This window comes from Callospermophilus lateralis, chromosome 7 (assembly GCF_048772815.1).
Source record: "Callospermophilus lateralis isolate mCalLat2 chromosome 7, mCalLat2.hap1, whole genome shotgun sequence".
NCBI lineage: Eukaryota > Metazoa > Chordata > Mammalia > Rodentia > Sciuridae > Callospermophilus > Callospermophilus lateralis.
Genome location: NC_135311.1, coordinates 95245040 through 95259393, shown reverse-complemented (window position 1 = coordinate 95259393; position 14354 = coordinate 95245040). Strand labels below are relative to the sequence as shown.

Here is a 14354-nt window from a genome sequence, read left to right as displayed (position 1 = left end):
TCTGTGGATCCTGTGTAGATCCATTCTCATGTGTAGGTCCATGGGCATTTTGGGTTGTTTCTAGTTTTTAGCTATTATGAATAAGGTATAAATATAGCTTTTTAAAATTATTGTAAACTTTGTAGCTTGACTCAGAATAGACTCAGTTATGCTTCAGTAACAAACAGCCCTAATTCTCAGTGACTTAAAACAAGATTTGTTTCTTTCCCAAGTTATCTACACATTGAGATTTGGCAAGAGGTTCACTCTGCTGTGTTCCTCACTGTTAATACCATCAGTGGCAGGAAATGTGTTTTAATCATTTTTGAATCCACAGTACAAATATTTGTTAAATAACTGCATGTGTTCAAAATAAAATGAGAGCTATATTGTTGAGTTTCAAGCAATTAAAGTAAGCTGTAGCCAGCCTAACTCAAAAGGAGAATGTGTCATAAGAATACAAGGATGTCACACAGACTCTTATGAAAGGGGTCATACAACTAAGACTGAAGGGAAGGCACCCTGACATCCCCAGAGCTGCCAGCAGAAGGGAGTTCTGAACCACTTAGTTAGCCTTGAGCTTCTCCTTTGGTAGTGTCTTGACACCACAGTCCTGAGCTCTGTGTGTCTCCTCTAGAGTTAAGAGCCCTGGAGAGAGAGAATTTGGCCCCAAACTAAAACTGGTGTCTGCCCCCTCCATCCACTCAGACTGAGGCAGGGTTATTTGAGTTAGCTGGTATAGACATGATGACCCATCCAGGGACTGTGAGCTGAGCAGACACCCCAAAGAATGGCCTTCGCATGTGGTGCTTCTGAGAGCTGGTCTACCACTAGCAGCACATTGTTATTAACTGTTGAAGCAGCATGGAAAGCACAAGGCGTAGTTTGATGGCTCTGCTCTCCTTTTCCTGCCTTGTTCAGGCCCCTATGACTCAGTGGACATGTGCAGTATGCCTGCTCTCTGGCTCAGTACCCTGCTACAAGCTGGGATTCAAAGAAATAAGATCCCACCCTTGTTCTTGGAGAGGGAGAAAGAATAGCATGGCAAGTATAAAGAGAAAGTCACACAGCAGTCCCCCACTCCTGTGGTCTTAGTTACCCTTCTGAAAATATCTGTGTTTGTCTTGACTCTCAAGATAGTCCATTGTCATGTAACTTTACTACATTATATTATCATAATTATTCTATTAGTTTTAGTCTCCCATTGTGCTTAGTTTATAAAATTAAACTTTATCTTAGCTATGTGTGTATAGAGAAAAATAGAATAAATGTCAAGTTTAATACTATCTGTGGTTTCCAGCATCCCCTGGGGGCCTTGGAATGTTTTCCTCAAGGACTATGAGGACTTCGTACACACAGAGTTCTGCACCCTGGAAAACAGTTCTCTTATCCACCGTCCAACTCCATTGTCTCTCCAGCATCTATGAAAGATAATTATAAGAACACGACCAAACAATTGTGATCAAGGATTGCATTCTGTATGGGGCACCACTGTCTAAGAAACTTATTAACTTTATGGAAAGAAAGATTATTTATAAAGCAAACAGATTTCATTCCTTATATGACTCTTAGGGGGTCAAAGATTCCCTAAAAGTCATTCAGGCTAACTGCTCAGTTACAGTATAAGTGCCTTCTGTCCTTTGGCTTCCCTCTTCTTTATTTTCTCTTGAAATTGCTAGTATGTCAGCTTTCCACAGCTTGATGCTGAGGTGTGTGAAAATTCACTATTAAGCAGATTATAAGGAATTATGAACTGTAACTTCTTATAGCAGCTTTCCTATCTCTGTTGGGACTAAGTGTAGGTTTCCTATTGCTTGAGATTTTAAAAAATTTAAATGGACTTTAAAGGGCATTGAAGTCATACTAATTTGGGGAAAATCATTAAATTATGAAGGGATAACTTGGCTGATTTGAGCTAACTTGGTCTCATTAATCAGGATTTCTTAATAAGAATTTATGTGTAGTCATTTTCACTGCTGGTAACCTTTGAAAGAGATATAAAAGCATCTACTTAATTACTGCCAAATGCACTCTGCTGTGTGAGTTCCAAATCTGGAGCAGATATGTCCCATTGGTATTAGGCTCTTAGCTGAGCTGAGCTCTGTTGTGTTATTCTATGGAAGAAACTGGGAGGAGTATTACCACCGGGGAAATGGGATTACTCACCCCAGGGTAACTGACTACCTTTTCTATGTATGAGCAAACTGCTGAGGAATGGATTATAACCCATGAAAACCAGTAGCCATCTTTTACATAATAGTGCATGCTCAAGGCATCTGTAATGCTGTCAGGAAAGAATAGATACGTTTTTCATCTTCTCTGGCACTTTAAAGTTTTAGTTTTTCTTCCAATTGCTTTGGTTTGGCTCACTAACTATATAATCCATGAATCCAAGAAGTGATACCTAGACTTCATTTCTTTATATACTCCCTCATTCCACAAGGAATTTACACCAGAATTCTTGTAGTTGAACCTACCTACATCAGCACTCTGGAAACAGAGGCTATAAGAAACAATTTTCCCAAAGCTCAACTCTAATGAGTGAGTTTCACTCATAAAATAACACAATTCACTTGATCCTAAGTGCAATGGGAGGATGTTAAGCAAGGGATAGAAATATAATCAGATTTGTATGCTAGGACCACAACATCTCTGATGGGTGAGGGATGGATTGGGGAGGATTGCTGAAAGGACAGAAGTGTGGAGATGAGTAGAAAGCTCTCCATTAATTCAGATGAGAAATGATAATGACTTATAATAGGGTAGGATGGAAAGAAGTGGAAAGATGAAAGATAACATTTTAAAGACAGAATAAACATTACTAGTTGATGGCTTGAAGGTACAGTTGAGGAATAAGAGGTCTTAATGCTTAATTCCTGGTTGAATGACAGGTACAGATATTGTTGATGGGTACTCAGGTGAGGAGACTTGGCCTTGGAACCATCTGGGAACTGAGGAATAAAAAGCTCTATGTTATTTGAGATGCTCGTAAGACATCTAGTGGATAAAACATAAAGGAGGAGTTGAATATATAGCTCTTCAGCTCCGAAATTGATGTGGGGTAAATATGTGAATGTGGAGGATGTCAGTATATAAATAGTCTCTGATTTTGAGGGAATGTTTCACCTATTTGTGGTTTATTGAACTGACACTAAAGGAGAAGGATGGGTTTGAGGTATAAATTGAATAAATACTGGCATTTCATGTATGGCAATATGATTAAAGCACCAAAACAGGAATGACATGGACCAATGGACTTGTTACCCCGTCAGAGAGAAATCAGAAGTAAAATGGGGTTGGTCACTGAGTGTTCTCCTGAGTCAGGCAATGGCTTCCCTTATGTACATTGGTTATATGAACAGAGATCTATATGAACTCTTAGACCTTTACATATCAGCAAGACTCCTTTTTGTAAGCTTTATTGATTTATATTTTGAAAGATAAATCAAAGCCCAGCACAGTGGTGTATACCTTTAACCCCAGCAACTCAAGAGTCTAAGGCAGGAGGATCACAAGTTTGAGGCCAATCTCAACAACTTATTGAGACCCTGTCTCAAAATTTAAAAGAAAAGAAAAGAAAAAAGCTCAGGTTGTAGCTCAGTGGTAGAGTGCCCATGAGTTCAATCCCCCATATAGAAAAAAGAAAAAGAAAAAAATGATAAAGCTTGCATAATTTGAGATAATTATGTTGGTCCTATATCATAAATGGTGAAGGACAGCCATCTCCCACATAACCACTTACTTCTACATTTGTAGTAATATGGTAGAAATAGGCCCAAATAATCAGAACTACTGCTCTAGGAGTTGTGTGCCTGTTGCCCTGGTGACAAGGTTGCAGTTCCCACTTCCTCTGCTCCATTAGGATAATGAGGAGAATTCACAAGACATTGTCTGCAGGAAGCTCCACACTCCCATCCATCACTCTTCACAGTCCGCCATGCAGGGCCTGTTGTAGACATCCACCATCCTTCTTTTGGCAGAAGGAAGTTAGAAACTGAGAGAGGAGGCTGGGAACCTTTCCAGCTCAAAGAACAAAATGCTCTAGACGTTAATGGGGCCTAGAGGTCATGTACGCCCATTTGAAAAATTTCTATTCCACCTCGCTAAGCAAGTTGACGCCTTTCCAAAATTATCTTCCACAGCACCTGACTTTCCAAGCAAGATTTGGCGAACTCCTAGCATCATTATTCTTTGTCACTAATAATTGTATCTGAGAATCCCTTGAGTAATACATCTCTTTTTGTGTCTAATTGCTCCATGTGCTTGGAAACTATATATTTAAATATGTATTTAATTCTGTGCGATGCATGTGCATTTTCAATTGAGAAGTGAGGAAGCACTTGTAATTTGAGCCAGGAGCTCAGGATTTACTCTGTACTGATTCTGCCTATTTTAACATTTTGCAGAAATGAAGATGCAGTCAATCAGATGGCTGTTCCTCCCTTCCCATTACCATCAAGCTCCCCATCTTCTATTGAGGTAAGGCTGCTCTGATTAGCTCTGAGTGCATATATGGTTTTGCCATGAGCATTTTCCCAAATTTGACATTTGGGATTTTCAGCATTTAGTTTTACAAACACATCATATGTATATTAACTAGCAAATTTCCCTAATATAGAAAACATTTGAGCTATTATTAAAAAGTAATGTAATGGCCAGGTGCAATGGCACATGTCTGTAATCCCAGCGGCTCTGGAGGCTGAGACAGGAGGATCATGAGTTCAAAGCCACTCTCAGTAAAAACAAGACACTAAGCAACTCAGTGAGACCCTGTCTCTAAATAAAATACAAAATAGGGCTTGGGATATGGTTCAGTGGTCAAGTACAATCCCCAGAACTCTCCCCTCGCCCCCATAGGAAAAAAAAGAGTAATGTATCAATATATAGTCTACTGTCATGTGTAACTAATTAGAACAAAAAAGTAATATAAACTATGTTAAACAAGCATATCAGAACTTAACCATATGAATATTATCATCTTCAAAGTTGCTTAAGATTTCCTCAAGTTCTATAATTTTATTCTGATTAGATATTTCAGAATTTATTAGAAGATCATTTTATGGCTGAACTGTACCCTTTCTTTATGGTTTCAAAGCACTTCAACACCTGTAATAACAAATGTCTTCAAACAGTTACTTCATCTATTAATGGAGAAATTATTAGAACAAGATTGTTAAAATATTGGCATGCTTCTAGAGTTGGAGAGAAAGAGATAACTATTGTTATAAAGGTTGAGTATCTCTTATCTGAAATGTTTGGGACCAGAAGTGTTTCAGATTTTGAATATTTGTATATACATAATGAAATGGCTTAAGAATGGGACCCAAATCTAAACACAAAATTCATTTGCGAGGGGCTGGGGTTGTAGCTCGGTGGTAGTGTGCTTGCCTAGCATGCGTGAGGCACTGGGTTTGATTCTCAGCACCACATACAAGTAAATAAAATAAAGGTCCATCAACCACTAAAAAATATTTTTTTAAAAAATTCATTTATGTTTCATATATATCTTGTACACATAGCCTAAATATAATTTTAGGCAGTATTTTTAGCATGCCAATATTTTGATTATGACCTTTCACATGAGATCAGATGTGAAATTGTCCACTTATGGCCTTATGTACATGCTCAAACAAACAAAGACAAAAAGACTTAGGGGCATTGTAGATTTGGGGATATTTGAATTAGGGATGCTCAACCTGTATAATCAATTTGTCTCTTGAGATGAGAGAATATTCATTCCTTTCACTTTTTTTTGTATTTTTTACTTATTAAATTACTTTTTTTCATTCCAAGAAGAAATACATACTTATTTGTAATTGTAGATGTGAAATTATTAGGAAAAAAGTTAATTTTCCTTTCACTACTAATTAATGTTTACTATTAAGTATCTTTCCATACTTTTTTCTTTGCTTCTACAACAAAAAAAATGTAACTATATATAAGTAATGTTCTTTTAATAATACAATAACACATTCTTCTCATTCATTCAATAAGTATCTCATAAGTTCATACTATGGTATTAGGCACCATTTTGGATATTAGAGATATTTGTGTGAATAAAATAAGGCTCCCTGCCATGGATCAGCTTATATTCTAATGAGGAAAGAAATATAAATTAACTAACAAATAAATACATCAAAAAAATTACCAGATAGTGGTCAGTGCTTGGCAGACAACTAAAATAGAGAACATGGCCCAGTAACCACTTTCATTGATCATAGAGAAGACCTCTTGGATGGGTGAAATTCAAACAAGATTGGAATGATAAGGAGCCAGGCTGGCGTGATTGTGTCCTGCAGGTTTCTTCTCTGCAGCAGTCATTTATCTCTGCCTTCTCTTCCTACTAAGTGCGTGCCACCACCCCAGGGAAGATTTAATGCACATAGATGTGAACCCTCCTGAACTGCTCTTTGGTTGTGAATTAAAGGCTGATAAGTATTTTAGGGTGGATGGTGAAAAAAGCACCTGTTATCATTAAGAACAGTTTAGAGCCAACCACAATGTCATGTGCTTGTAATCCAAGCAACCAGGGAGGCTCAAGCAGGAGCATAGCACATTTTTGGCCAGGCTGGGCAACTTAGTGAATTAGTGAGAACCTATCTTAAAATAAAAAAGAAAAAGGATGGGGCTGTAGCTCAGAGGTAGAGCACCCCTGGGTTCCATACCCAGTACCACCACCAAAAAAAAAAATAAAATAAAATAAAAGAGTCTGCTTAGGAGCTGTTGTACAAAGGATAAACTGCACATTTTTGAAAAAGAGGCAATAAATTGTGAAGTCAGTCCAATTTAAAAATACTGGCAACTGTGACAATGTCTGTACAATCAACAGTTTCACTTTGGACTTTGAAATCACATCACCTGTAGTCTTAAGGGTGAAATGTGAGTTAGGGACTGATCATTACTGGACAGCACTTAGTCGTTATGGAGGAAGATGCAGAATCTGAAGATGAAGAGGAGGAGAATGGAAAACTCTTGAGTCTCTGGAAAGCCAGCTGCCCCTGGAAGTGGTGGTGCAGTTCCACAGAGGAAAGTACAACGTTCTGACATAGAGTAGGAGGAGGAGGGCAGTGGTGAAGGTGAAGACCACAAGATGATGGTTTGGGTGATGAGGAAACTGAAGAAAAAGCTCCAGTGAAGAAATCTATACAAGATACTCCAGCCAAAATTGCACAAAAACCAAACCAGAATGAAAAGATATCGGAGCCATCAATACTAAAATGAAGGTCAAGAATCCAAAATGCAGGAAAAATTCCCCAACACACCCAAAGGACGTAGTGCAGTAGAAGACATTAAAGTAAAAATGCAACCAAATGGAGGAAAAGGTAGTTTTCCTTCCAAAGTGGAAGCCAAGTTTAATGATTTTGTGAAGAATTGCTTCCAGATGACTGCCCAGGAGGCTATTTGAGCTCTCCAACCATGGAGGAAGTCTCTTTAAGAAAATGAACACGTCTTCAAAACATTCTGTCTTGTTCCATGTCTGTAACAGTTGATATCTGACTTTTTTTTTTTTAATGCAAAGTGAAAACTTCCTCCACCGTGTTTGATAAATTATGTCCATGTTCCATTGCTAAGAACATGTTGTTCAAAATCCCTGTTTAGTTTTAAAAGATGCAACTCCACCATTTGCTGGGCTCAAGCACGTAGGGAATGTTATGATAGGACATAGTAACAGTGGTGGTCGGCCGCAGGAATGATGGGGAGACAAAAATATACCTGTGAAGTCAACTCAGCATTGAAAAAGAAGGAGCCAGACACAGAAAAGCTAGGAGGAAGAGCGTGCCCTGGAGAGGGGACCGAAATAGCTCTCAAGTGAGAATGAGCCTGAGGGAGAAGGAGGAAGGAGGCGGAGAGGCCTCAAGTCAGAGCAAGAAGCTGGGGTTGTATTTTGTGTGCTGTGGAAGCCAGCGAAAGGTTTTAAACAGGAGAGTGAAGTGGCCTGATACATAATTTTTAGAGATCCATCTGGTCATTTGAGGGATGGAAAATAATTTTTTTCTTTGGCCCCCATAGGTTTCTAGTTAGAACAGACTCCTATAACAAAAGACAGATTACCAAGACAAAAACAGAATTTTATGAGTATATTATTTCACATATAATATATAAGAACCCAGGAATGAGTAGTTGTCAAAGAGATGCTTTTGAATTCAGTTTTTGTAGCATTTTCGCCAAAAAAGAGTAATTTTTGTTTGTACTGGGATTGAATTCAGAGTTGATATACTCTGAGCAACATCCCCAGTCCCATTTATTTATTTGTTTGTTTAATTTCTTGAGACAGGGTCTCAGTCAATTGCTGAGGCTGGCCTCAAATGTCCTGCCTTGGCCTTCCAAGTTACCAAGAAAAAATTAGTGAATTTTCAGAGAAATGACAAGACAGTGACAAAAGACTTTGACTCTAGGGTTGGTAACTTAGAAGAAGGCAAATATCTAGTAAATAAAGGCTAATTAGTAAGATTTGTTGCTGCAAGATTCCTCTGGTGCCATCTCCAGACCAGTAAGGATCCAAAGTTGTCTTCAGTGGCTAACTTTTGTTCTCCCTGGTGATTGGGGGGGATGACATTTTGCTGTTTATCTTTGTAAATCTAAGTCCTGCTTTTAGGCCCATATAGGAAAGGCAGGGAGTTCTGCTGCATCTGCTTTTTAATTGCCTTCAGCTCAACAGCCCTTCTTATTTTCTGTGGGGGTATGGGGGTATATGTTACAGTCTCCTACAATTTCTAGGTAAGGAATGGACGGTAGGAAGGTAAACATAATATGCTGGAAGGCAGAAGCCCAGGCGAGACCTGAATATGGCTTGGATGAGGTACAGGTTATTAGAAGCAAAGAAAAGTGAGCAGAATCCAGCTGTTTCAGAGTTTTGAGTCAGACCTGATGGGTTAAAAGTGAGAGCTGAGGGGAAATAGAGAATCACAGATTCCATTTTCTGGGTGGATTATGGTTCCATTTACTGTAGTCTGTAGAAAAATTGCTTTTCCTCAATAAGGAGATAGAAATTAAGACGTTTATTTTAGGAGATTAAATTTGATATATGTCGTACACATCATTCTGAATAGAGTCTATGCATTAAAAAAATATATTACTCTGTTTGCCCAAGTGTATTCTCACTTTTAAAATGTTTCAGTATGCTCTATCAGAGTTTTTTTTCCTGGCTTATAGATATTCAGATGGTCTCCAAAATCTTGGCATTAAAAGAGTACCAAAATGTATGTGCATGTGTATGAGAGAGGGGCATTAAGAACCAGTACTTTTATTTTTATAGCACATATATCTCTAATGTACCATTTCTATAAATTTGTAAAGGGTATACAAATTCAAAATTTTAATCTATATTGACCACCAAGAGCCATTTTGCCACAGTTTTGCCAGCACTGAAGATTTTTTATTTCAATGAAGACCCAGGAGAGATAGGCAGGTAGCAAGGAAGTGGGTAGCACCCACATTTCCCTTCTCTAAAGGAACACTGCAATAGTTTCAGCCTCATGAGGTTATTAAGATTAAAATATACAGTAGTCCCCTTATCTGCGAATACATTCCGAGACCTCCAATGGATGCCTAAAGCCACAAATGTTGCTAAACTCTATATACAGGCATTATGATAGTGTGAGTTCACTCTGATAACTCAGATAGCTGCTGTGCGATTCACAGGCTGGTAGTGTGCACAGCTCAGGTATGCTGCACAAAAAGATGGCTCACATCCAAGGCAGAACGACAGCACAAGAGTTCATCATGCTACTCAAAACAGTGCACAATTTAAAACTTATGAATTGTTTAGTTCTATAATTTTCCATCTAATGTGTTTAGACCACCGTTGACTGTGGATAACCAAAGTCACAGAAAGCAAAACCACGGATAAGGAGGGACTACTGCATGTGTTTATATAGATCTTGTGTCTGGTACATGATTGCTGCTCAATAAATATTAAGCTAGGCTTGGTGACACACACACCTGTAGGAACAGCTACTGCGATGGGGCTGAGGCAGGTCCAGGCATTCAGGGCTAGCCTGGGCGACAGGGAGACCCCATCTTGAAAAATAGAAGTGACTGCTTGTTAATTCTTCTCTCATATTTACAGAAAGTCACATCAATCTTTTGAGGGTGGGAAGTATTTTAGAAAAATTGTTGACCATATATGTTTCCACTAAAATATCCTGTAGAAAGTGAATTTGTCTTTTACTATAAATATTGTTTTCTGCATGCAAAATGAAAGTACTTTTATAAAGCCAAGAGAAGTTGGCTGTATTTAAATTACGGAGTTTCTGAGATATCTAGTCTTTGAGCAGAGAAATGTATACTGTTGGTGTCAATGTTTAGTTTCAAGAGGACCATTTCTGGGGTTTCTGTTTAGTTCTGTTGGTTTTCTCTGTCAGGAATGACTTTGGATACCAGCTGCATGTCTTTTTAGGCTGTTCCCAGCCAGCTGATTTCTGCGGCCTTCCTGCTCACAGGCCAGCACTTAAAGAGAATGGTTCAGCATGTGCTGTGTCGAGCACAGTCTTAGATGCTTTCCATACCTAGTTTCATGTCTCACTTGTATGCAGACTGGGAGACATGATGATTTTCATTCCACAGAAGAGACTGGGGCTAAAAGAGGTAAATAACCTTCCCGTGTGTCCATGTGCAGGTACACAGTACAGCATCAGTTCCTCGTCTGTACCTGGGCGTGTTACCACCAAGCTTTTAGAGACTTGTTATAAAGACCCAAGAGGAGGCTGAGGCAGGAGGATCACATGTTCCAGGCTAGTCTCAGCAACTTAGCAAGACCCTGTCTCAAAATAAAAAGTAGTAGTAGAACACCCCTGGGTTAGATCTCCAATACCACAAAAAATTTAAAATATAAAATAATGAATAAAGGGAGCACTGCATATAAAGCCTTTGGTATAGTTTATGGCACAAAAAAAATTACTAAGTGTAAACTATTTTATTTATCAAAATATTGAAGTGTACTTAACTTTCATTATGTTGTATAACATTAGCTATTGTTTTCACTTTTAAAAGTACTAACCACAGAAATGGTTCTAATCATTCTGTCACCTATAAAAAGTTTTACTTATACCTTAACCTAGCAGCATCAGTGATCATCCAGAAGAATAACTTGTTCTCATTCAAAATAACATCATTATAATCTGAAAAATTAAAACTGATTTTATCTTTAAATAAAACATGCTGGTAATATATGAAAAGTATAAATAATGCCAGTCTTAAGCATTAGGAACCTTATAATAACTGAATCAAGCCAAGTGGGTTGGTGTACCCCTGTAATTCCAGCTACTCAGGGGGCTGAGGCATGAGGATTATAAGTTCAAGGCCAGCCTCAGCAATTTATCCAGACCCTACGCAACTTAGCAAGACACTGTCTCAAAATAAAAAAAGGAGGGGTGGGGTGGGGATGTGACTCCATGGTAAAGAACCCCTGAGTTCAACCCCCAGTACAGAAAAACAAAAATAAAAAAATCAAGAGTTAATAAATGGGATGGTGTCAAATTAAAAAGCTTCTGCACAGCAGAAAAACAATTAAGAATGTGAAGAGAGAACCTACAGAATGGGAGAAAATCTTTGCTCACTATTCTTCTGACAAAGGATTAATATCTAGAATATATAAAGAACTCAAAAAACTTTACACCAAAAACTCAAAGAACACAATTAAATCAATGGGCAAATAAATTAAACAGACACTTATCAAAAGAAAACATACAAATGGCCAACAAATTCATGACAATTTTCAACATCATTAGCAATCAGGGAAATGCAAATCAAATTGAGATTTCATCTCATACTAATCAGAATGGCAGTCATCAAGAATCCAAATAATAAATGCTGGAGAAGATGTGGAGAAAAGGGAACACATTTGCAATGTTGGTGGGATTGCAAATTAGTACAGCAACTATGGAAATCAGCATGGAGGCTCCTCAAAAGATAGGCATGGGGGAGCTGGGGTTATGGCTCAGTGGCAGAGCACTTGCCTAGCATGTGTGAGTCACTGAGTTTGATCCTCAGCACCACATATAAATAAATAAAAAATAAGGGACCATCAAAAACTAGAAAATATTTTTTGATTGTTTAAAAAAATGGAAGCGTCCTATGATCCAGCTGTACCACTCCTCAGTGTTTATCCTGAAGAATTAAAGTCAGCATACGACAGTGACACATGCATACCCATGTACGTAGCAGCCCAATTCACAGTAGCCAAACTATGGAACTAACCTAGGTGTCCATCAACAGATGAATGGATAAAGAAATATGTGTGTGTGTGTGTGTGTGTGTGTGTGTGTGTGTATGTATATATATGTGTGTATATATATATATATATATATAATGGAGTTTTATTCAACCATAAAGAAAAATGAAATTATGTCATTTGCAGGAAAATGGATGGAACTAAAGACCATTATGTTAAGCAAAATTAATCAAACTCAGGAGGTTAAGGGTAAGGATCATAAGTTTTCTCTCATATGTGGAAGCTAGAGAGGAAAAAGGAAAGGTAGGAGGGGCAGGGATCTCATGAAATTCAAAGGGAGATCAGTAGAGGAAAGGAACCAAAAAGTAAGAGATGGGGGAGAAGGGAAAAAGTGCTGGGGAGTAATAGTGGCCACATTATATTGTTATGTGTTATGTGCTGCGGGAATATATAACAACAAGTCTCACCATTATGTACAACTATAATGCATCAATTAAAAAATGTGGAAAAATTAAAAGGACTGGGGGTGTAGTAGGGTCAGTTCTCAGTACTGCCAAGAAAAAAGTAAAATAGCTGAATCTTACAGTAGGGTGCCATCATTTACATTTCATTTTCAAAAATTATTAACCACAGTTGGGCATTTATATAAGTATAATAAATCCTTTTCTCTAAAAGGTTATGCTCTGTTTCTGTTGCACCACTACAATTTGAATTACATTCTCAAGAGGACTCTTGAGTTCCCCTCTGGATTTTTGGCTCCAGTAGAGGCCACCAAATATCAAAGCCACCCCTCCTGGGGGTTGTGTCTGAAGTGTATAGATGTGATCCGGTCCCCCCACCCCACAGCCTCCTCCCTTCCACTCTGCCTGTGTGGCCCTTCTCACTCTGCCCCATGCCCCTCAACTGTTTCTCATAAGTGTTTAAGCATAACTCACATCTGGCATAAGACTGAAAGCACCCATTTTAATCATGACCAAACAATAAAATGTTGCCATATCACTATTAAGTTGTACCTAATAATAATAATTCACCATGATTGAATAGCACTTTTATTGTGTACTAATCATACCTCATATTTATCCTATTATATAGCAAATGTTTATTGAATTTTTAGTATGAGTCAGGCAGTGTTCTAGACACCAAGGGTTTAGCAGAGAACAAAATTGCTTCATGCGGTTATGTGCTGGTAGAGAGAAAAAGAAAGCTATCAATTGAACAAGAAGCTTGCCAGTGTGTTCTCATTCTGGCTCTGCCACTTAGTTATTGGGCATATGACCTTGGGAAGGGCAGTTAACCTTCCAAAGTTTGTATTTCTATGAAGCTGGGTAATAGCCTCCCCGATGGGTGTCCAATGAGACTTATGAGGATCAGTACTAAATATAGGTAAAAGTGTTTGGTAATCCACACATTAAATGTATTTATAAGGGATTATTAGCATTTCTACTGTGCTACTGTTGGTAATTTTTAATGCCATCAGAAGTCAGACAGGTCCAAGTCCTAATCTTTATCCCATCATTTACTAGCAGAGTGAGCTTTAGCCAGTTAAGCTCAGTATCAGTTTCTTCACATTTAAAGTGGGTTCGGTAAAAATAATTAATTCTGTGGATTTGTTGGAAGAATTAAATAATGTTTATAAATCCCTAACACTTTTTCCTGACACACAGTAAGAATTTATTTTGATTTTGATTATATTTTTAACAACTTTCTAGCAGAATTGCCAGGCTCCAGAACCTGGATTTAGATACAACATTTAGATACAAACAGAGTCTCTTTCCTTTTTAAATTAGTCAATTTTTAAAATTGATATATAGAAATTATAAGTATTTACCAGGTACAACATAATGTTTTGAAATATGTATGCATTCTGGGATGGCTAAATCAAAGCTTTAACATGCATTACCTCACACATTGATCTTTTGTGTATGTGTGTGTGAGGAGAACACTTAAAATCTATTAGAGGAAAAAAGTCTCAGAGATTGTTTTCAAGAATACAATACAATGCTTTTTCCTCTTTTTTTGGTAGTTCTAGGGGTAGAACACCGTGCCTTACACATGTTTCACAAGTACTCATCCTGTGAGATACAGCCCCAGCCCACAGTACATCCCATACCATTGTTACTATAGATATAGTTATCGTGCTGTACAGTTAGTCTCTTGAATTATTCCTCATATCTAACTGAAATATTGCATCATTTGACCAACA

At 37.9% G+C, this 14354-nt stretch overlaps 1 protein-coding gene and 1 pseudogene across 3 annotated transcripts in view; both read left to right on the top strand.

The window, feature by feature from the left end:
- Positions 1-14354, top strand: part of Patj (PATJ crumbs cell polarity complex component) — a 345826-nt gene that overhangs the window by 235025 nt on the left and 96447 nt on the right. For all 3 annotated transcript variants that reach the window (XM_076860270.2, XM_076860269.2, XM_076860271.2), the window contains exon 30: positions 4386-4458. In XM_076860270.2, coding sequence (XP_076716385.2) covers positions 4386-4458 — 73 coding nt within the window. The remainder of the gene's footprint in view (positions 1-4385; positions 4459-14354) is intronic.
- On the top strand, positions 6170-7414 carry LOC143403434 (nucleophosmin pseudogene; annotated as a pseudogene).